Source organism: Carcharhinus amblyrhynchos, chromosome 2 (genome assembly GCF_965287045.1).
Source record: "Carcharhinus amblyrhynchos chromosome 2, sCarAmb.v2.hapA, whole genome shotgun sequence".
NCBI lineage: Eukaryota > Metazoa > Chordata > Chondrichthyes > Carcharhiniformes > Carcharhinidae > Carcharhinus > Carcharhinus amblyrhynchos.
In genome coordinates this window covers 146958995-146976455 of record NC_137325.1, presented here as the reverse complement: position 1 = coordinate 146976455, position 17461 = coordinate 146958995, and the positions used below count along the sequence as shown (strand labels likewise).

The window sequence follows — 17461 nt, the reverse complement described above, 5'->3', positions numbered from 1 at the left end:
TATGATACCTCACTAATTACAGCCAGCCGACTTGTGATCCATTTATTCCTATTCTGTTTTCCATGCAGTAACAATTCCTCAATCCATACCAGTTTATTGCCCCCAAACACTAAGCTGTAATCTTATTCATTAAATGTCTGTGTTGGACCTTTTTGAAAGTCTTCTGAAAATCCAAAATCGCCACATCCACTGGTTCTCCTTAATCTATGCTACAGGTAATAATATCCTGAAAAAACTCTAACAAGGTTTACCTAATGTGATTAGCCTTTCCTTGATCCACGCTGACTCCGCGAATCTGATGATTATTTTCTCAGTCCAGTTGGCGCATCCTTTGTATTAAATGCTGATATTTTCCCTACTACTAACATCAGGCTATTGAGTCTGTAGTTCCCTGGTTTTTCTCTCTCTCTCTCTCAGTCCTTTCTTAAACCATGGGGTTACATTTCCGACCTTCCCAATCTCAGTTCCGACCTTCCCAATCTCAGTTCCGACCTTCCCAGCTAGAGGATGCGATGGCCCAGAGATATTATAACTGGACTCTTAATCTAGAAACTCAACTAACATTCTGGGAACCTGGGTTCGAATCCCACCACAGCAGATGGTGGAATTTGAATTCATTAAAAAAAAATCTGGAATTAAGAATCTACTGATGACTATGAAACCATTGTCGAAAAAGCCCATTAGATTCACTCATGTCCTTTAGGGAAGGAAATCTGCCGTCCTTACCCAGTCTGGTCTATGTGTGACGCCAGAGCCACAGCAATGGGGTTGACTCTGAACTGCCCTCCAAGGGTAACGAGGGATGGGCAATAAATACTGGCCAGTCAGTGACACCCATGTCCCACGATTGAATAAAATCTGCAGAGTCCATTCCAGACCAAGTAGAATTTGAAAGATGATCACAAACGGATCCACTATCCAGCTTTATCACCCTCTGCTATTGATCTAATGTAATCTTTCACTTCCTTAGTTAGTCACGGTTGACTCACTTTTACTTATGCATCTCAAAGGGAATGTTATAAACCATGTATTAATTCTTTATGAACTTTATGAACAAGCCTGTTTACCATCACACTTCTGAGGTGTTTTCCTGATTGGCCACATGAAACTTCGCATCTTCATATTTTCCTTTGTTTAGATGTAAGACGGTAATTTTAGATTGTCTTCAAACTTAATGGGAAATCCTAACATATTTCGGTCACTCTACCCCAAGGATGAAGTCATCCATTTTGGTAGGAATAACAGGAAAACGGACTATTATTTAAATGGTAAAAAATTGCAGCATGCTGCTGTGCAGAGGGACCTGGGTGTCCTTGTGCAGGAATCTCAAGGAGTTAGTTTGCAGGAGCAGCAGGTAATTAAGAAGGCAAATGGAATTTTGTCCTTCATTGCCAGAGGGATGGAGTTTAAAAACAGCGAGATTACGTTGCAGCTGTATAAGGTGCTGGTGAGGCCACACCTGGAGTACTGTGTACAGTTTTGGTCTCCTTACTTGAGAAAGGATATACTGGCACTGGAGGGGGTGCAGAGGAGATTCACTAGGTTGATTCTGGAGTTGAGAGGGTTGGCTTATGAGGAGAGACTGAGTAGACTGGGGCTGTACTCATTGGAATTCAGGAGATCTTATAGAAACATAGAACACTACAGCACAAACAGGCCCTTCAGCCCACGAGTTGCGCCGATCACATCAACACCTGTCTATAACCCCCAATCCCATAAAACCCCATATACTCATCCAGAAGTCTTTTAAAAGACCCCAGCGAGTTCGCCTCCACCACCACTGACGGCAGCCGATTCCATTCACTCACCAACCTCTGAGTGAAAAACTTACCCCTAACATCACTTCTGTACTTTCCTCCCTGCACCTTAAATCTGTGTCCTCTCGTAGCGACCATTTCAACCCGGGGAAATAGCCTCTGAGAATCCACCCTATCTATTCCTCTCAACATTTTATAAACTTCTATCAGGTCGCCTCTCAACCTTCGTCTCTCCAGGGAAAAGAGTCCCAGCTCCCTCAACCTAACTTCATAAGGCATGCCTCCCAGTCCAGGCAACATCCTTGTAAATCTCCTCTGTACCCTTTCAATAGCTTCTACATCTTTCCTATAGTGAGGCGACCAGAACTGCGCACAGTACTCCAAATGAGGCCTGACAAGGGTCTTATAAAGTTGCAGCATTACCTCCCGACTCCTAAACTCAATCCCTCGATTAATGAAGGCCAGTACACCATACGCCTTCTTGACCACATCCTCCACCTGCGAGGCCAATTTAAGAGTCCTGTGGACCCGGACCCCAAGATCCTTCTGCTCCTCAACACTACCAAGACTCCTGCCCTTGATAGTGTACTCATTCATCCCATTGGTTCTGCCAAAATGGACGACTACGCATTTATCCGCGTTGAAGTCCATCTGCCACTTCTCCGCCCAGTCCTGCATCCTATTTATGTCCTGCTGCAACTTTTGCCATCCTTCCAGACCATCCACAACACCACCGACCTTCGTGTCATCAGCGAACTTACTTACCCATCCTTCCACTTCCTCATCCAGGTCATTTATGAAAATGACAAACAGCAAGGGTCCTAGAACAGATCCCTGGGGCACTCCACTGGTGACTGACCTCCATTCAGAAAAAGACCCATCCACAACCACTCTCTGCCTTCTGCAGGCAAGCCAGTTCTGGATCCACAAGGCCAAAGGCCCTCGGATCCCATGCCCTCTCACCTTCTCAAGAAGTCTTGCATGGGGGACCTTATCAAACGCCTTGCTGAAGTCCATGTACACCACGTCCACGGCACTTCCTTCGTCAATGTGTTCAGTCACATTATCGAAGAACTCAACTAGGCTCGTAAGGCACGACCTGCCCTTGACAAATCCATGCTGACTATTCCTGATCATGTCAAACCTCTCCAAATGGTCGTAAATCTTGTCCCTCAGAAGCCTTTCCATCAGCTTACCAACCACTGAGGTCAGACTCACCGGTCGGTAATTTCCCGGGCTATCTCTGTTCCCTTTCTTGAAAATAGGAACCACATCCGCAATCCTCCAATCTTCCGGAACCTCTCCCGTCTCCATTGACGACGCAAAGATCATCGCCAGAGGCTCTGCAATCACTTCCCTCGCCTCCCACAGTATCCTGGGGTATATCCCATCTGGTCCCGGCGACTTATCAATCTTGATAGAATTCAAAAGTTCTAATACATCCCCCACCTTAATATCCACAAACTCAATCTTTTCCATCTGCTGCAAATCCGTAGCAAAACCTCCCAGATCAGCTTCCACCGTGAATACTGAGGCAAAGTACTCATTAAGCACCTCTGCCATTTCTTCTGGTTCCACACAGACCTTTCCCCCTTCACCTTTTATAGGTCCTATCCCTTCTCTTCTCATCCTTTTACCTTTCACATATTTATAAAAGGCCTTGGGATTCTCCTTAATCTTACCCGCCAAGGTCTTCTCATGACCCCTTCTGGCTCTCCTAATTTCCCTTTTAAGCTCCTTTCTACAGTCCTTATACTCCTCAAGATCCTTAACCTCTCCGAGTTCCCTGAACCTTTTGTACACCTTCCCTTTCCTCCTGACTAGGTTCAACACAGCCTTCGTGCACCACGGTTCCCGCGACCTACCAAAACCCCCTTGTCTCATCGGAACGTTGTCACGCATAGCTCCAGACAAACATTCCTTGAATATCCGCCACCTTCCTTCGGTACTTTTCCCTAAGAACGCCTCCTTCCAGTTTATTTGTCCAAGTAATTTCCTGACTTCTTCGTATCTCCCCTTACTCCAGACAAACACCTTCCTAGCCTGCCTGATCCTATCTCGTTCCAATGCAATTGTGAAGGAGATAGAATTATGGTCACCATTCCCAAGATGCTCTCCTACCGAGAGATCCATCACCTGTCCTGGTTCATTCATAAGAAATAAGAACATAAGAAATAGGAGCAGGAGTAGGCCATCTACCATGATACCGGAGTTGAGGGGATTGAGCTATGAGGAGAGGCTGAATAAACTAGGCTTGTACTCGTTAGAGTTTAGAAGAATGAGGGGAGATCTCATTGAGACGTATAAGATGATGAATGGGATGGATAGGATAGAGGTGGAGAGACTCTTCCCGCTCAAAAAAGACAGTAGGACTAGGGGGCACAGCCTCAAGATAAAGGGGGGGCGGTTTAGAACGGAGTTGAGGAGGAACTTCTTCACTCAAAGGGTGGTGAATCTCTGGAATTCTCTGCCCGTTGAAGTGGTGGAGGCTGCCTCGCTAAATATTTTTAAGAAGCGGGTTGATGGGTTTTTGATAAGAGAAGGGATTGAGGGTTATGGGGAGAGGGCGGGAAAGTGGAACTGAGCCACGACAGATCAGCCATGATCTTATTGAATGGCGGGGCAGGCTCGAAGGGCTAGATGGCCTACTCCTGCTCCTATTTCTTATGTTCTTATGTTCTTATGTTCTTATCTAGCCCTTATCCACATACTGTGTCAGGAAACCTTCCTGAACACACCTAACAAACTCCTCCCCATCCAAACCCCTTACCCTAGGGATATTCCAGTCGATGTTTGGGAAATTGAAGTCTCCCATCACGACAACTCTGTTATTAATACATTTCTCCAGAATCTGTTTCCCTATCTGCACTTCAACTTCCCTGTCACTATTGGGTGGCCTATAAGATTAGATATAAGATTATGAAGGGAATAGGTAAGATAGAAGCAGGGAAGTTGTTTCCACTGGTGGGTGAAACTAGAACCAGGGGCATAGCCTCAAAATAAGGGGAAGCAGATTTGGGACTGAGTTGAGGAGGAACTTCTTCACACAAAGGGTTGTGAATCTGTGGAATTCCCTGCCCAGTGAAGCAGTTGAGGCTCCCTCATTGAATGTTTTTAAGGCAAGGATAGATAAATTTTTGAACAGTAAAGGAATTAAGGGTTATGGTGAGCGGGCGGGTAAGTGGAGCTGAGTCCACAAAAAGATCAGCCATGGTCTTATTGAATGGCGGAGCAGGCTCGAGGGGCCAGATGGCCTACTCCTGCTCCTAGTTCTTATTTTTTTTTACACCAAGATTATTAATTACCTCCCATTCATTGCACGATAATAAATCTAAAAAGAGTCTGGTGGCTCAATATATTGTTCTAGAAAGCTATTGTGTGTATGGTTCAGGAGTGTCCACCGTCTTTGTGGAATACAATCTCCCATGATTACAGTTTTACCGTTGTTAATTTCCTGATTTATACTGTGTCCTACGTTACCAGTACAATTTGGCCGATAAACAATTTCTACCAATGTTTTGTTGCTCCTTCCTGTTTCTTAGCTCTACCCTAACTGATTCTTTTGTTCTTCAAATCTATGATCTCCTCTCGCTAATGCAGTTATCCCAGCCCATTATTATCAGCGCTGTCTCACCTCTTTTTCCTTTCTGACTCTCTTTTCTAGATGTACAGTGCCCTCGAGTATTTTGTTCCCAGCCTCGGTTACCCTGCAGCCATGTCTGTGTAATGGTTATTAACCCAAACCCATTCACTTCTATTGTGCTGTCAGTTCACCTGCCTTGGTACAAATCCTGAGTGTATTCTGATGGGGTCTGAAAGCGATTATTTTAGATTTCTTTTAGTTTAGACAAAATATAGACACAGGCCTGAGCTAACAATAGATAGAGGAATGATGACTTACCCACATGTTAATACAATAAGATAATTAGAACAAGTAATTAAGGCATATAAGTTGATATTTTAAACGCATTTCGAAGTATTTTACTGTGATTTAAGTTCCAGCCAATTCAACGTAATGAAAGGCACAGTGGGAAAGTTGAACAGTTTAAGAGCCATAGGCCTGGGAACCTTGGTTAGTATTCTTCCATCTGGGAGATCATTACATTTTGCATCTTGTATTAATGGTTGGTTCGCAGCCCAGACACAGATTAGCCATAACCCTGGACGCAGGGACAGACGTCTAGTCAAACTTGGCTCTGAGCCGGTGGGAACTTCCACGTTGACCATTACAGTTCCATGTTGACCGTTATGGCTGCCTTATCCAGACAACAGGGAAGTAGTCACGGTTAGAGTGGGTGTTATGTCCAGTAAGTAACGGACAAATAAACCGTAATGCTGGAAAGTAATAAGTAATTGTCTGAATTGTCTGACAAAGCTTTATATTGATGTATTAAGAAAATGTATAACTGTTTTTGATTTTTGCTGATAAGCTCTGAGCTGATTTGGAGGGGTCCGGGTATTCTGTATCTGTGACCATCGATATCATTTCTCCCACTGACCACTGGTTTTTGGTAAAGTTTTACATTTATACCGTCACATTGGTTTCTGGAGAATAATTGCCACCTCGTCAGAAAATCCAGCTAATAGAGCGCCTTTGATTTTGTCTCCTTATTGCAGGAGCTGCCAAGTACCGAGCTCTGCTACACAAGATTAAACCACCCATTGTGATCATGGAGGAAGCGGCTGAAGTACTCGAGGCCCATGTACTGACCACCCTGACTCCATCCTGTCAACATCTGATCATGATTGGGGATTACAACCAGGTAAAAGTCGGGTCCACTGGCGTTTCCCCTCACTCCCTCGGGAAGCTACTGCCATTTCCCCTCATTATTTTATAGACCTCTATAAGATCACCCCATACCCTTCTACGCTCCAGAGAAAGAAGTCCAGGTCTATTCAGCCTCTTCTTATAACTTAAACCATCAAGTCCCAGTAGCATCCTAGTAAATCTTTTCAGCACTCTTTCTGGTTTAATAACAGGGTGACCAGAACTGTACACATGTGAATCGAGAGCCACACTGCCATTGGAACAGTTGTTCAGGGCAGTTAGGAGTGGGCAATGCCAGTGACACACATCCCCTGCCAGACATATAAAAAAATACATGGATCCAGTTAGTTTCCATTCTTCAAAGGATGTTCATGACAATCCAACGGAATTGTAATGGTTGATGCAGGAATATTGGGATGTGTTGAATAGAATTAGACATGGAGAGAAGCCCCGAGGAGGTTAGATCAGAGAATGTTATGGATTGTTCTCCATCCGCCACAATCTTTCCTTCCTGTTCTTGCTTTCTGCAGTTGAAGCCAAAGTTAACGGATTACACACTGGCCTCGAAATATCACCTCGATGTGTCACTGTTCCAGCGGATGGTGAAAAATCACATTCCACACGAGCAGCTGAGTCACCAGGTACCTGATCCCAGAGTGTCTGTCCCACACAGCAGATAGGAACAACTGTCAGTGCGCTCATCACATCACCCACCCGGCTGTTAGCATCCCGGGTCAGTGTTAACTCCAGAGTGGGCGTTCTTCCCTCTTCATGGTAAAGGTACTTCATTCTGACTTACTGTAGGTGACACGCACACAAACACACACGCACACACACACACACGCACACAAACACACACACGCACACACAAACACACCCACGCGCACACACACACGCACACAAACACACACGCACACAAACACACACGCACACAAACACACACACGCACACACACACGCACACACAAACACACACGCACACAAACACACACGCACACAAACACACACACGCACACACACACGTACACACAAACACACACGCACACAAACACACACGCACACAAACACACACGCACACACACACGCACACAAACACACACGCACACACACACGCACACACAAACACACACGCACACAAACACACACGCACACAAACACACACACGCACACACACACGTACACACAAACACACACGCACACAAACACACACGCACACAAACACACACACGCACACACAAAAACACACACGCACACACACAAAAATACACACACAAACACAAACACACGCGTGCGCACACGCACACACACACACACACAGAAAAACACACACACACAGAAAACACACACACAGAAAAACACACACACACACACACACACACAGACGTGATCAAATGTCTGCCTTGACATGTTAGTGTCTCTCCTCTTGTTGAGGAAGGGAGGTTTCTGAGCGTCCACAGAAACTTCCAATAAGACAGAGTTTCTCGGAGTCATAAAATCATTACCAGCTCAGAGGGAGACCATTCGTCCCATCAGGTTCATGATTGCCCATTGCACCCCATTAAAATTGCAAAATCTAAATGCAAATATCCAGGCTGTCGCACCTCGTGCTTTACTGAGGGAGCGCCGCACAGTGCATGGGTCAGCACCAGGGACAGGGAGTGCCACACTGTGGGAGGGGTAGCACCAGGGAGGAGGAGCGCCACATTGTGGGAGGGTCAGGGGAGGGGGAGCACCGCACTGTGTGGGAGGGTTGGGGGAGCACTGCATTGGGCAGGGGTTGGAGGGGAAGCGTCACACTGTGGGTGGGTCAGTGGGGGGGGGTGAGCGGGGAGTGCCACACTGTGGGTGGGTCCAGGCAGAGGGGGAGCGCCGCATTGTGGAAGGGTTAGCACCAGGTAACACCGGACTGGAGATGTTGCCATCTTTCAGACAAGACACAAATGATCTGATCGATGCCCCACTGTCTTGAAGAGAGTGGGAGGTCTCTGGCAGTAATTCTTCAACCAACTCCTCTTAATCCCATTAATGGGATCATGCTGTGCTCCAATTGCTGGCTGTATTTTCCTGAATGCAGCAGTGAGTGTGCGATGCAGAGGCTGAATGGGACAATGCCGAGGGATGTGTGGAGTTATTTATTCTGTCCCTGGTCGAGGTGAAATGCTGATTTAACTGTTACAAACTCACTCCAATCTCTGTCACTTACTTCCAGCACCGAATGAGACCAGAAATCTCCCAGCTGCTGAGCTCCACCTTCTACCCCAACCTGAAAGATCACAAATCAGTCTCACTCTATGAAGATATCAAGGTCAGAATCTCTGGCGCGTGGGTAACACGGCACAAAACACTATCTTTGTTCAACGTATAACAGCAATACAGCACAGACAGAGGGCCCTTGCTGCAGTGGGGCTCAGTACATTCTTTCAGAGTTATCCCATTAATCCCACCTACCCTGCTCCTTCTGCTGCTCTTGTACTTCTAGATGGAAGTGCCCGAGGGTTTGGAAGGTGCTGCCTAAGGAGCCTTGATGTGTTCCTGCAGTGCATCTTGTAGATAGTACACACTGCTGCTACTGTGTGTCGGAGTGAACGTTTGTGGATGGGGTAGAAATCAAGTGGGACTGCTTTATCCTGGATGGTGTCGAGCTTCTCGAGTGTTGTTGGAGCTGCACCCATCCAGGTAAATTGGTTGGTGGGGGTGGGGTGGGGTGGTGGTATTCCATCACACTGCTGGCTTGTAGCTTTTGGGAATTAGGAGATGTAATATTGACTACACACTAAGAAGAAATTGAATCAGGGTGTTGGCAGAAATGAAAGAATCATGAATCTCTCAGCACCTGGGGCTACGATAGAGGGGGATTTGGCCAGTAGATCACAGCTTGACCAATGGGAAGGACAGGGCCAACTTTGTGCAATCATCAGCGAACAACCCCAATGTTCAGCATCATTTACAACTCCTCAGATACTGAAACAGTCCATGTACAAACGCAACAAAATCTGGCCAATATCCAGGCTTGGGCTGACAAATGGGAAGTAACATTCATGCCATCACCAATAAGAGACACTCTAACCCTTGACATTCAATGGTGTTACCATCACTGAATCCCCAAGTGTCAACATCCTTGGGGTTACCGTTGACCAGAAACTCAACTGGACCCACCACATAAACACAGTGGCTACAAGAGCAGGTCAGAGACTGGGAATACTGCAGCGAATAACTCGCCTCCTGACTCCCCAGAGCCTGTCCCCTATCTATAAGGCACAAGTCAGGAATGTGATGGAATACCCCCCACTTACCTGGATGAGTGCAGCTCCAACAACACTCAAGAAGCTTGAGGCCATCCAGGATAAAGTAGCCCCACTTGATCAACACAACATTCAATCTCTCCACCACTGACACACAGTGGCAGCTGTGTATCCTATCTCCAAGACTTCACCAAGTCTCCTTAGGTAGCACCTTCCAAACCCACAAGCAGTTCCATCTAGAAGGACAGGAGCAGCAGGTACCTGGGAACACCCCCCACCTGGAGATTCCCCTCTGAGTCACTCACCACTTCATTGCAGTGTTAATATAGTTACTTGTGACTAATAAATAATATTTCTGACTTGGAAATATATCACCGTTCCTTCATAATCGCAGGATCAAAATAGAAACTGATAAGATTCCAACAGGGTTAGACAGGGTAGATTCAGAAAGAATGTTCCCGATGGTGGGGGAGTCCAGAACTAGGGGTCAGAGTTTGAGGAGAAGGAGTAAACCTTTTAGAACTGAGTTGGGGAGAAATTTCTTCACCCAGAGGGTGGGGAATGTGTGGGATTCACTCCCAAGAAAGTAGTTGAGGCCAAAACATTGTGTGATTTCAAGAAGAAATTAGATATCGCTCCAGGGGCGAAAGGGATATGTGAGGAAGGGGGGATGAGGATATTGAATTTGATGATCAGCCATGATCAAAATGGATGGTGGAGCAGGCTCGGAGGGCCGAATGGCCCCCTCCTGCTTCTAGTTTTTATGTTTCTAAAATCCTGGAATTCCCTCCCTTGTGGGTCAACCTTAAAACACGGACTGCAGCGATTCAGGAAGGCAGCTCACCCCCCACCTTCTCAAGGGCAACTAGGGATGGGCAATAAATGCTGGCCTAACCAGCGAGGCCCAGGTCCCACAAATGAATAAAAAGCCCCTGCAGTTGAATAGTGTGGTGCTGGCTGTTCCTCACATCACTGGGGAGGCAGGAGGGGGGTATTAGTGTGAGTGGGCAGAGCTGGGATGGGGGGCAGGGGAGCTTGGGGTGGTGGGTGGGGTTTAGTGTGGGGAGGCAGAGTGGGGGTGGGTGGTGGGCGGGAGGGGGTTAGGGGTGGGTGGGTGGGGAGGCAGAGTGGGGGTGGGTGGTGGGCGGGAAGGGGTTAGGGGTGGGTGGGTGGGGAGGCAGAGTGGGGGTGGGTGGTGGGCGGGAGGGGGTTAGGGGTGGGTGGGTGGGGAGGCAGAGTGGGGGTGGGTGGTGGGCGGGAGGGGGTTAGGGGTGGGTGGGTGGGGAGGCAGAGTTGGGGTAGGGGGGGGTGGGTGGTGGGCGGGAGGGGGTTAGGGGTGGGTGGGTGGTGGGCGGGAGGGGGTTAGGGTGGGTGGGTGGTGGGTGGGAGGGGGTTAGGGTGGGCAGCAAGCTGGAGCAGTAACTCAGTAAGTTGGTATTTTGATGGCAGCCCATTTGACTCTTTCCTTCTCGACTCTCACCCTAGGGTCTATCAAAAAATGTCTTCTTTGTTGAGCACCAAGTGGACGAGGACCGGAACACGGAAGCCGATGGCCACAGCAATGGGCACGAGGCCCGCTTCCTGGTGGGACTCTGCCAACACCTCCTGAGGCAGGGGTACAGCACGGACCAGATCACCATCCTGACTCCCTACGTGGCTCAGATGCGGCAGATCCGGTTCATGGTCCGGGATCTGGGGATGGCCGCCATTTCCGTCAAGGCGATTGATGATTTCCAGGGGGAGGCTAGCGACGTAGTTCTGCTGTCGATGGTCCGCAGTGACTGGGAGGAGAGGGCTGAACTCTCCAGGGCTAAGAACCATTTGTGTGTGGCCTTCTCCAGAGCCAGGATGGGGCTGTTCTGCCTGGGAAACTTCCAGAAGCTGCAGCAGAGCCCCGAAAGGAAGACGTGGAGGTTAGTCCTCCGGGTGCTGGAGGAAAGGGGTCTGCTGGGGAGAGGTCTCCCTGTGCCCTGTCCCAACCACCCAGAAAGCCAAATCCACATTGAGAGGCCAGAGCATTTCCAGCGCTTTCCCGACTGGGCCTGTGACCGTCCGTGTGACTCCCGTCTGGAGTGTGGCCACCTGTGCAAACATCGCTGCCACGTACACACTCCAGGGCAGGGGGCGTACCAATGCCAGGAGCTCTGCGCCCGCGTTCTCTGCAGTGGTGGGCACAGGTGCCCCAAGCGCTGTTGGAAAAAGTGCAGCCCGTGTAAGGAGATGGTGGAGAAGGTTGTGCCGGAATGTGGGCACGTCCAGAGGGTGCCATGCAGCCTCCCTTCCCAGGTCTTGCCCTGTGACCACCCGTGTGAAAGACTGCTGGACTGCGGGCACCCCTGCCGGCAAAGATGCAGTGAGAATTGCGCCAGTTTCCCCTGTGTGGTCAAGTGCGCAGAGGTGCTGCGGTGCGGGCACCCCTGCATGGGCACCTGTGCAGACTGTCTGGAGGGCAGGCTGCACCGCGGTTGCAATCGGAAATGCGGGCGGCTGCTTCTCTGTGGCCACCAGTGCAAGGATCCCTGTGCCGACAGCTGCCAGCCTTGCCGACTGCCGTGTGACTGCAAGTGCGGGCATGGCCAGTGCCAGAAGAGGTGCGGGGAGATCTGCAGCCCCTGCCTGAAGCCGTGCCCGTGGAGATGCCAGCACCACCAGTGCAGCCGAGCCTGCTTTGAGGAATGCGACCGCCCTCGCTGCGACCAGCCCTGCGGCCAAACGCTACCCTGTGGGCACCCCTGCGTCGGCCTGTGCGGGGAGACGTGCCCACCCCTGTGCCGCACGTGCCACGCACCCGAGCTCACCTCTGCTTTCTTTGGCTCGGAGGTTGACCCCGCTGCCCGTTTTGTGGTGCTGGAGGGCTGTGGCCACGTCCTGGAGGTGGGCAGGATGGACCAGCTGATGGACAAGGGTCCACGACCCCTCCAGCTCGAGTCTTGCCCGCGCTGCGACACTCTCATCCAGTGGCACAGCCGGTACAGCAACGTCATCAAGGCAAGGTGGCAAGGCATTAACCAGGTGAAGAGCATTATCCTGGGCAGCGCACAGGAGATTGAGGAGAAGAAGCGGCAACTGACTGAGAACATCATCGCGGCTTCTGTCAACCTGCACTATGGCGAGCAGAGATACAACATCCGCAAGAGAGTGGAAGCCTCTCGCTCCCTCCCAGAACTGGCAGCGCTGGAGAGAGCTCTGGGCATCTTCCGCTTCCTGGACATGGTGAGGAAACAAGCCAAGGCTTGCACGGCAGAGCGACGGGTGAGCTTGGAATTGAAGCTCACCAAGCTGGACTGGTGGCTGGGCACCAAGCGGGCAACCTTCACCCACCAGCAGCTGGCTGAGTGCAGGAACGAGATTGTCAGGATATCCTACCAGGCGGATTTGATGCGTTTGCTGAGTCACTGGGAGGCCAGGAACACGGCACTGCCGGGCGAGGTGGCCAACGTTGTGGACTCTGTCCTGAGAAACCTGGAGGAAAAACTGACCGACGACTCGGAGCTGAAGATCAAAGAGGAGCTGGCGAAGATCGGGGAGCTCGCGTCCTGTAGAGAGCTGTGGATCTCAGAAGATGAGCGACTGTCGGTGGCCAAGGATATTGAGATGGCAAAGAGCGACTGGTACCAGTGCCCTGCCGGTCACCTGTACGCGGTAGAGGAATGTGGCGAGTCCGACCAGGCCGAGTGTCTGGAGTGCTCGCTGCTGATTGGGGGAGAGAGCCAACACCCCGAAGAGGGCATTTCTCCAGTTGCTGAAATGGATGGCAGTTCACCCTGTGCCAGCGGTGTTTCAGTCGGCAACCTTCTTACCCCTCAGTCACAAAACTGCGAGCAGGTAGCCCAAAAACTGAGCCCATAGTTCAGACTGGCATCCCCCCAGTACAGGACTGAGGGAGTGCTGCAATGTCAGAGGTGCAATCTCTTAGATGAGAAATTAATCGGGAGTTGTCCTCTCGGCTGAATGCCACAGGCACCAGCCGGATTGAGGTTGGCAGAGTTCTTAACTGCATCTTCACAACAATTCATCTCTCAACCAACGCATGAGACACAGATTACCTGGGTGTGATCCGATCAAAGATTCCTATTCACTCAGTGGCAATTTCAGCATTATCGCCAATCTCTTGTTACCCTCGAGAAGGTGGTGGTGAGCTGCCTTCTTAACGCTGCAGTCCCTGAGGTATCGCTACACCCACCGTGCTGCTTGCTATTCTGATTGGCTTATTCCCCTACGCCACTGTCCAATAGCAATGGAAAGAAGGTGGATTCTTCACGCTAGGAGGATTGGAGATCCATTCCAGTTCTGCCGAGACACAGGTTCTAGATTCCCGTGATGTATAATAAACAGAATCTCCGAAGGATTTCCTGTGGCTGCCTCATTTTCTGGTCTCCAGTTAATGCCTGGTGGGGGTTGGGGAATCGGCTCCTCCATTCGATCTTTCAATAGCAGGATGGCCATCTGATTCATTCATGTCCTTTTTTGGGGAAGGAAATATCATCATAGAATATCATAGAAACCCTACAGTGCAGAAAGAGGCCCTTCGGCCCATCGAGTCTGCACCGAACACAATCCCACCCAGGCCCTACCCCCATATCCCTACATATTATACCCACTAATCGCTCTAACCTACACATCCCTAGACACTAAGGGGCAATTTCTTATCATGGCCAATCAACCTAACCCACACATCTTTGGACTGTGGGAGGAAACTGGAGCACCCGGAGGAAACCCACGCAGACACGAGGAGAATGTGCAAACTCCACACAGACAGTGACCCGAGCCGGGAATTGAACCCAGGACCCTGGAGCTGTGAAGCAGCAGTGCTAACCCACTGTGCTACTGTGCCATCCTTACCTGGTCTGGCCTGCATGTGACTCCAGAGCCATAGCAATGTGGTTGACTCTTCAATGCTCCCTGAAAGTGGCATGATGGCACAGTGGTTAGCACTGCTGCCTCACAGCTCCAGGGATCCGGGTTCAATTCCAGCCTTCGGGTCACTGTCTGTGTAGAGTTTGCACATTCTCCCTGTGTTTGTGTGGGTTTCCTCCTACAGTCCAAAGATGTGGGGGTTAGGTTGACTGGCCATGCTAAATTCTCCCCAGCATCAGGGGGATATGGCAGGGTAAATATGAGGGGTCCTGGAATAGGGGCCTGGGTGGGATTGTGGTCGATGCAGACCTGATGGGCTGAATGGCCTCTTTCGCTGTAGGATTCTACAAAATGGCCAAGCAAACCATTCCACTCAAGGGGCAATTTGGAATGGGTAAGAAATGCTGATCTAGCCAGTGCCAGCCACATACCATGCTATGAGTGAATTTTGAAAAATGTTTAGTAACAGCCCATTGATCCACTTGAGTTACATTTCACTCATTCTGTCCTGGGTCATTCTTAGAATTCGACTTTACACTGACTTTATCCCCTCTCCCTGTAACCCTACACTTACCATGGCTAATCCACCTAACCTACCCATCCTGGGACACTAAGGGGCAATTTAGCGTGGCCATTCCACCTAACCTACATGTATTTTGGACCGTGGGAGGAAACCCATGCAGACACGGGGAGAATGTGCAAACCACACAGGCAGTGACCCGAGGCCAGGAATGGAACTGGGGTCCCTGGCGCTGTGAGGCAGCAGTGCTATTACCTCATTATGTGATAAATTACTTACGTGGCGAAAAACTGCAGCAGGCGACGGTGCAGAGGGACCTCGGGGTCCTTGTGCATGAATCGCAAAAACCCAGCTTGCAGGTGCAGCAGGTGGTCAGGAAGGCGAATGGGATGCTGGCCTTCATAGCGAGGGGGATTGAATATAAAAGTAGGGAGGTCTTGCTGCAGCTGTATAGGGCATTGGTGAGGCCGCAGCTGGAGTACTGTGTGCAGTTTTGGGCGCCGCACCTGCGCAAGGATATTTTGGCCCTGGAGGGAGTGCAGAGGAGGTTTACTAGGCTGATACCGGAGTTGAGGGGATTGAGCTATGAGGAGAGGCTGAATAAACTAGGCTTGTACTCGTTAGAGTTTAGAAGAATGAGGGGAGATCTCATTGAGACGTATAAGATGATGAATGGGATGGATAGGATAGAGGTGGAGAGACTCTTCCCGCTCAAAAAAGACAGTAGGACTAGGGGGCACAGCCTCAAGATAAAGGGGAGGCGGTTTAGAACGGAGTTGAGGAGGAACTTCTTCACTCAAAGGGTGGTGAATCTCTGGAATTCTCTGCCCGTTGAAGTGGTGGAGGCTGCCTCGCTAAATATTTTTAAGAAGCGGGTTGATGGGTTTTTGATAAGAGAAGGGATTAAGGGTTATGGGGAGAGGGCGGGAAAGTGGAACTGAGCCACGACAGATCAGCCATGATCTTATTGAATGGCGGGGCAGGCTCGAAGGGCTAGATGGCCTACTCCTGCTCCTATTTCTTATGTTCTTATGTTCTTAAATTAATTCAAGGAATGTGGGCATCACTAGTTTTTTCCCATTGTTAGTTGGTCCTGAGAAGGAGGTGGTGTATCTTCTTGAGCTGGTTGAGTGCAGTTTAGGGGAGACAGGACCCAGGGCATTTGGCCCATCAAGTCTGCTCCATAAGATCATGACTGATATTTTTAAAATAATGAATGGGATGTGGATGTCGCTGGCTGGGCCAGAATTTATTGCCCAAGCCTGAGGGCAAGAATTAATCACATTGCTGTGGGTCTGTAAGCCAAACTGGGTAAAGGTGGCAAATTTCCTTCCCTAAAGTGAACCAGATGAGTTTTTAATAATGTGCTAACGGTCACCATCAGACTCTTAATTCCAGATTTTTATTGAATTCAAATTTCACCATCTGCTGTGAGTTTGAACCCGGGTCCCCAGAGCATTCCCCTGGGTCTCTGGATTACTAGTCCAGTGATTACCAGTCCATCGCCACCTTCTCATCTGATATAATAATCCTCAACTCCACTTTCCCACTTTATACCTTCGATTCCCTTACCAATTACAAATCTGTCCTTCTCAGCCTTGGACTTAATGACCCTGCCTCTGCAGTAAAGAATTCCACAGATCCACTGACCTCTGAGAGAATAAATTCCTCCTCGTTTCTGTCTTAAATGGGCAACCCTTTACTGTGGGATTATGTCCTCTGGTCCTAGACTCTTCCACAAGGGAAAACGGTCTCTCAGCATTGACACTGTCAAGACCCCTGAGAATCCTATATGCCTCAATGAGGCTACCTCTCATTCTTCTAAACTCCAATGAGTACAGGCCGAACCTACTCAACCTCCCCTCATAAGAAAATCCCTCCAAACCCGGGATCAGCCTAGTGAACCTTCCCTGGACTGCCTCCAATACCTGTATATCTTCCCTTTGATAAGGGGACCAAAACTGTTTCCAGGATTCCAGGTGCGGTCTAACTAGTGCCTTGTATAGTTTTAGAAAGAATTCCCTGTTTTTAAACTCCATTCTCTTTGAAATGAAGCTCAACTTTCCATTTATCTTCCCTATTACCTGCTGAACTTGTGTGTTAGCTCTCAGTGAGTTATGCACGAGGACCCCAAAATCCCTCTTTACAACAACTTTCTGCAGTCTTTCTCCATTTAAATAATATTCAGCTCCTTTATTCTTCTGACCAAAGTGCATAATTTATGTTTTCCTACATTTAGATTGACTTTGACAAGTTTTTGCAAATGTGGAGAAGCCAAGTCTTCCGATGTGGCCACCCAGAGCGAGGGGCCAGAATCT

At 49.2% G+C, this 17461-nt stretch overlaps 1 protein-coding gene across 1 annotated transcript in view; it reads left to right on the top strand.

Annotated features, from left to right (window-relative positions):
• Positions 1-14102, top strand: part of LOC145359966 (NFX1-type zinc finger-containing protein 1-like) — a 28362-nt gene extending 14260 nt beyond the window's left edge. Inside the window, exons 5-8 of the mRNA XM_080214868.1 lie at positions 6375-6520; positions 7056-7166; positions 8734-8829; positions 11252-14102. Of these exons, the coding sequence (XP_080070994.1) occupies positions 6375-6520; positions 7056-7166; positions 8734-8829; positions 11252-13615 (2717 nt within the window). The 3' untranslated portion in view covers positions 13616-14102. The remainder of the gene's footprint in view (positions 1-6374; positions 6521-7055; positions 7167-8733; positions 8830-11251) is intronic.
• The last annotated feature ends 3359 nt before the right edge of the window (positions 14103-17461 follow it).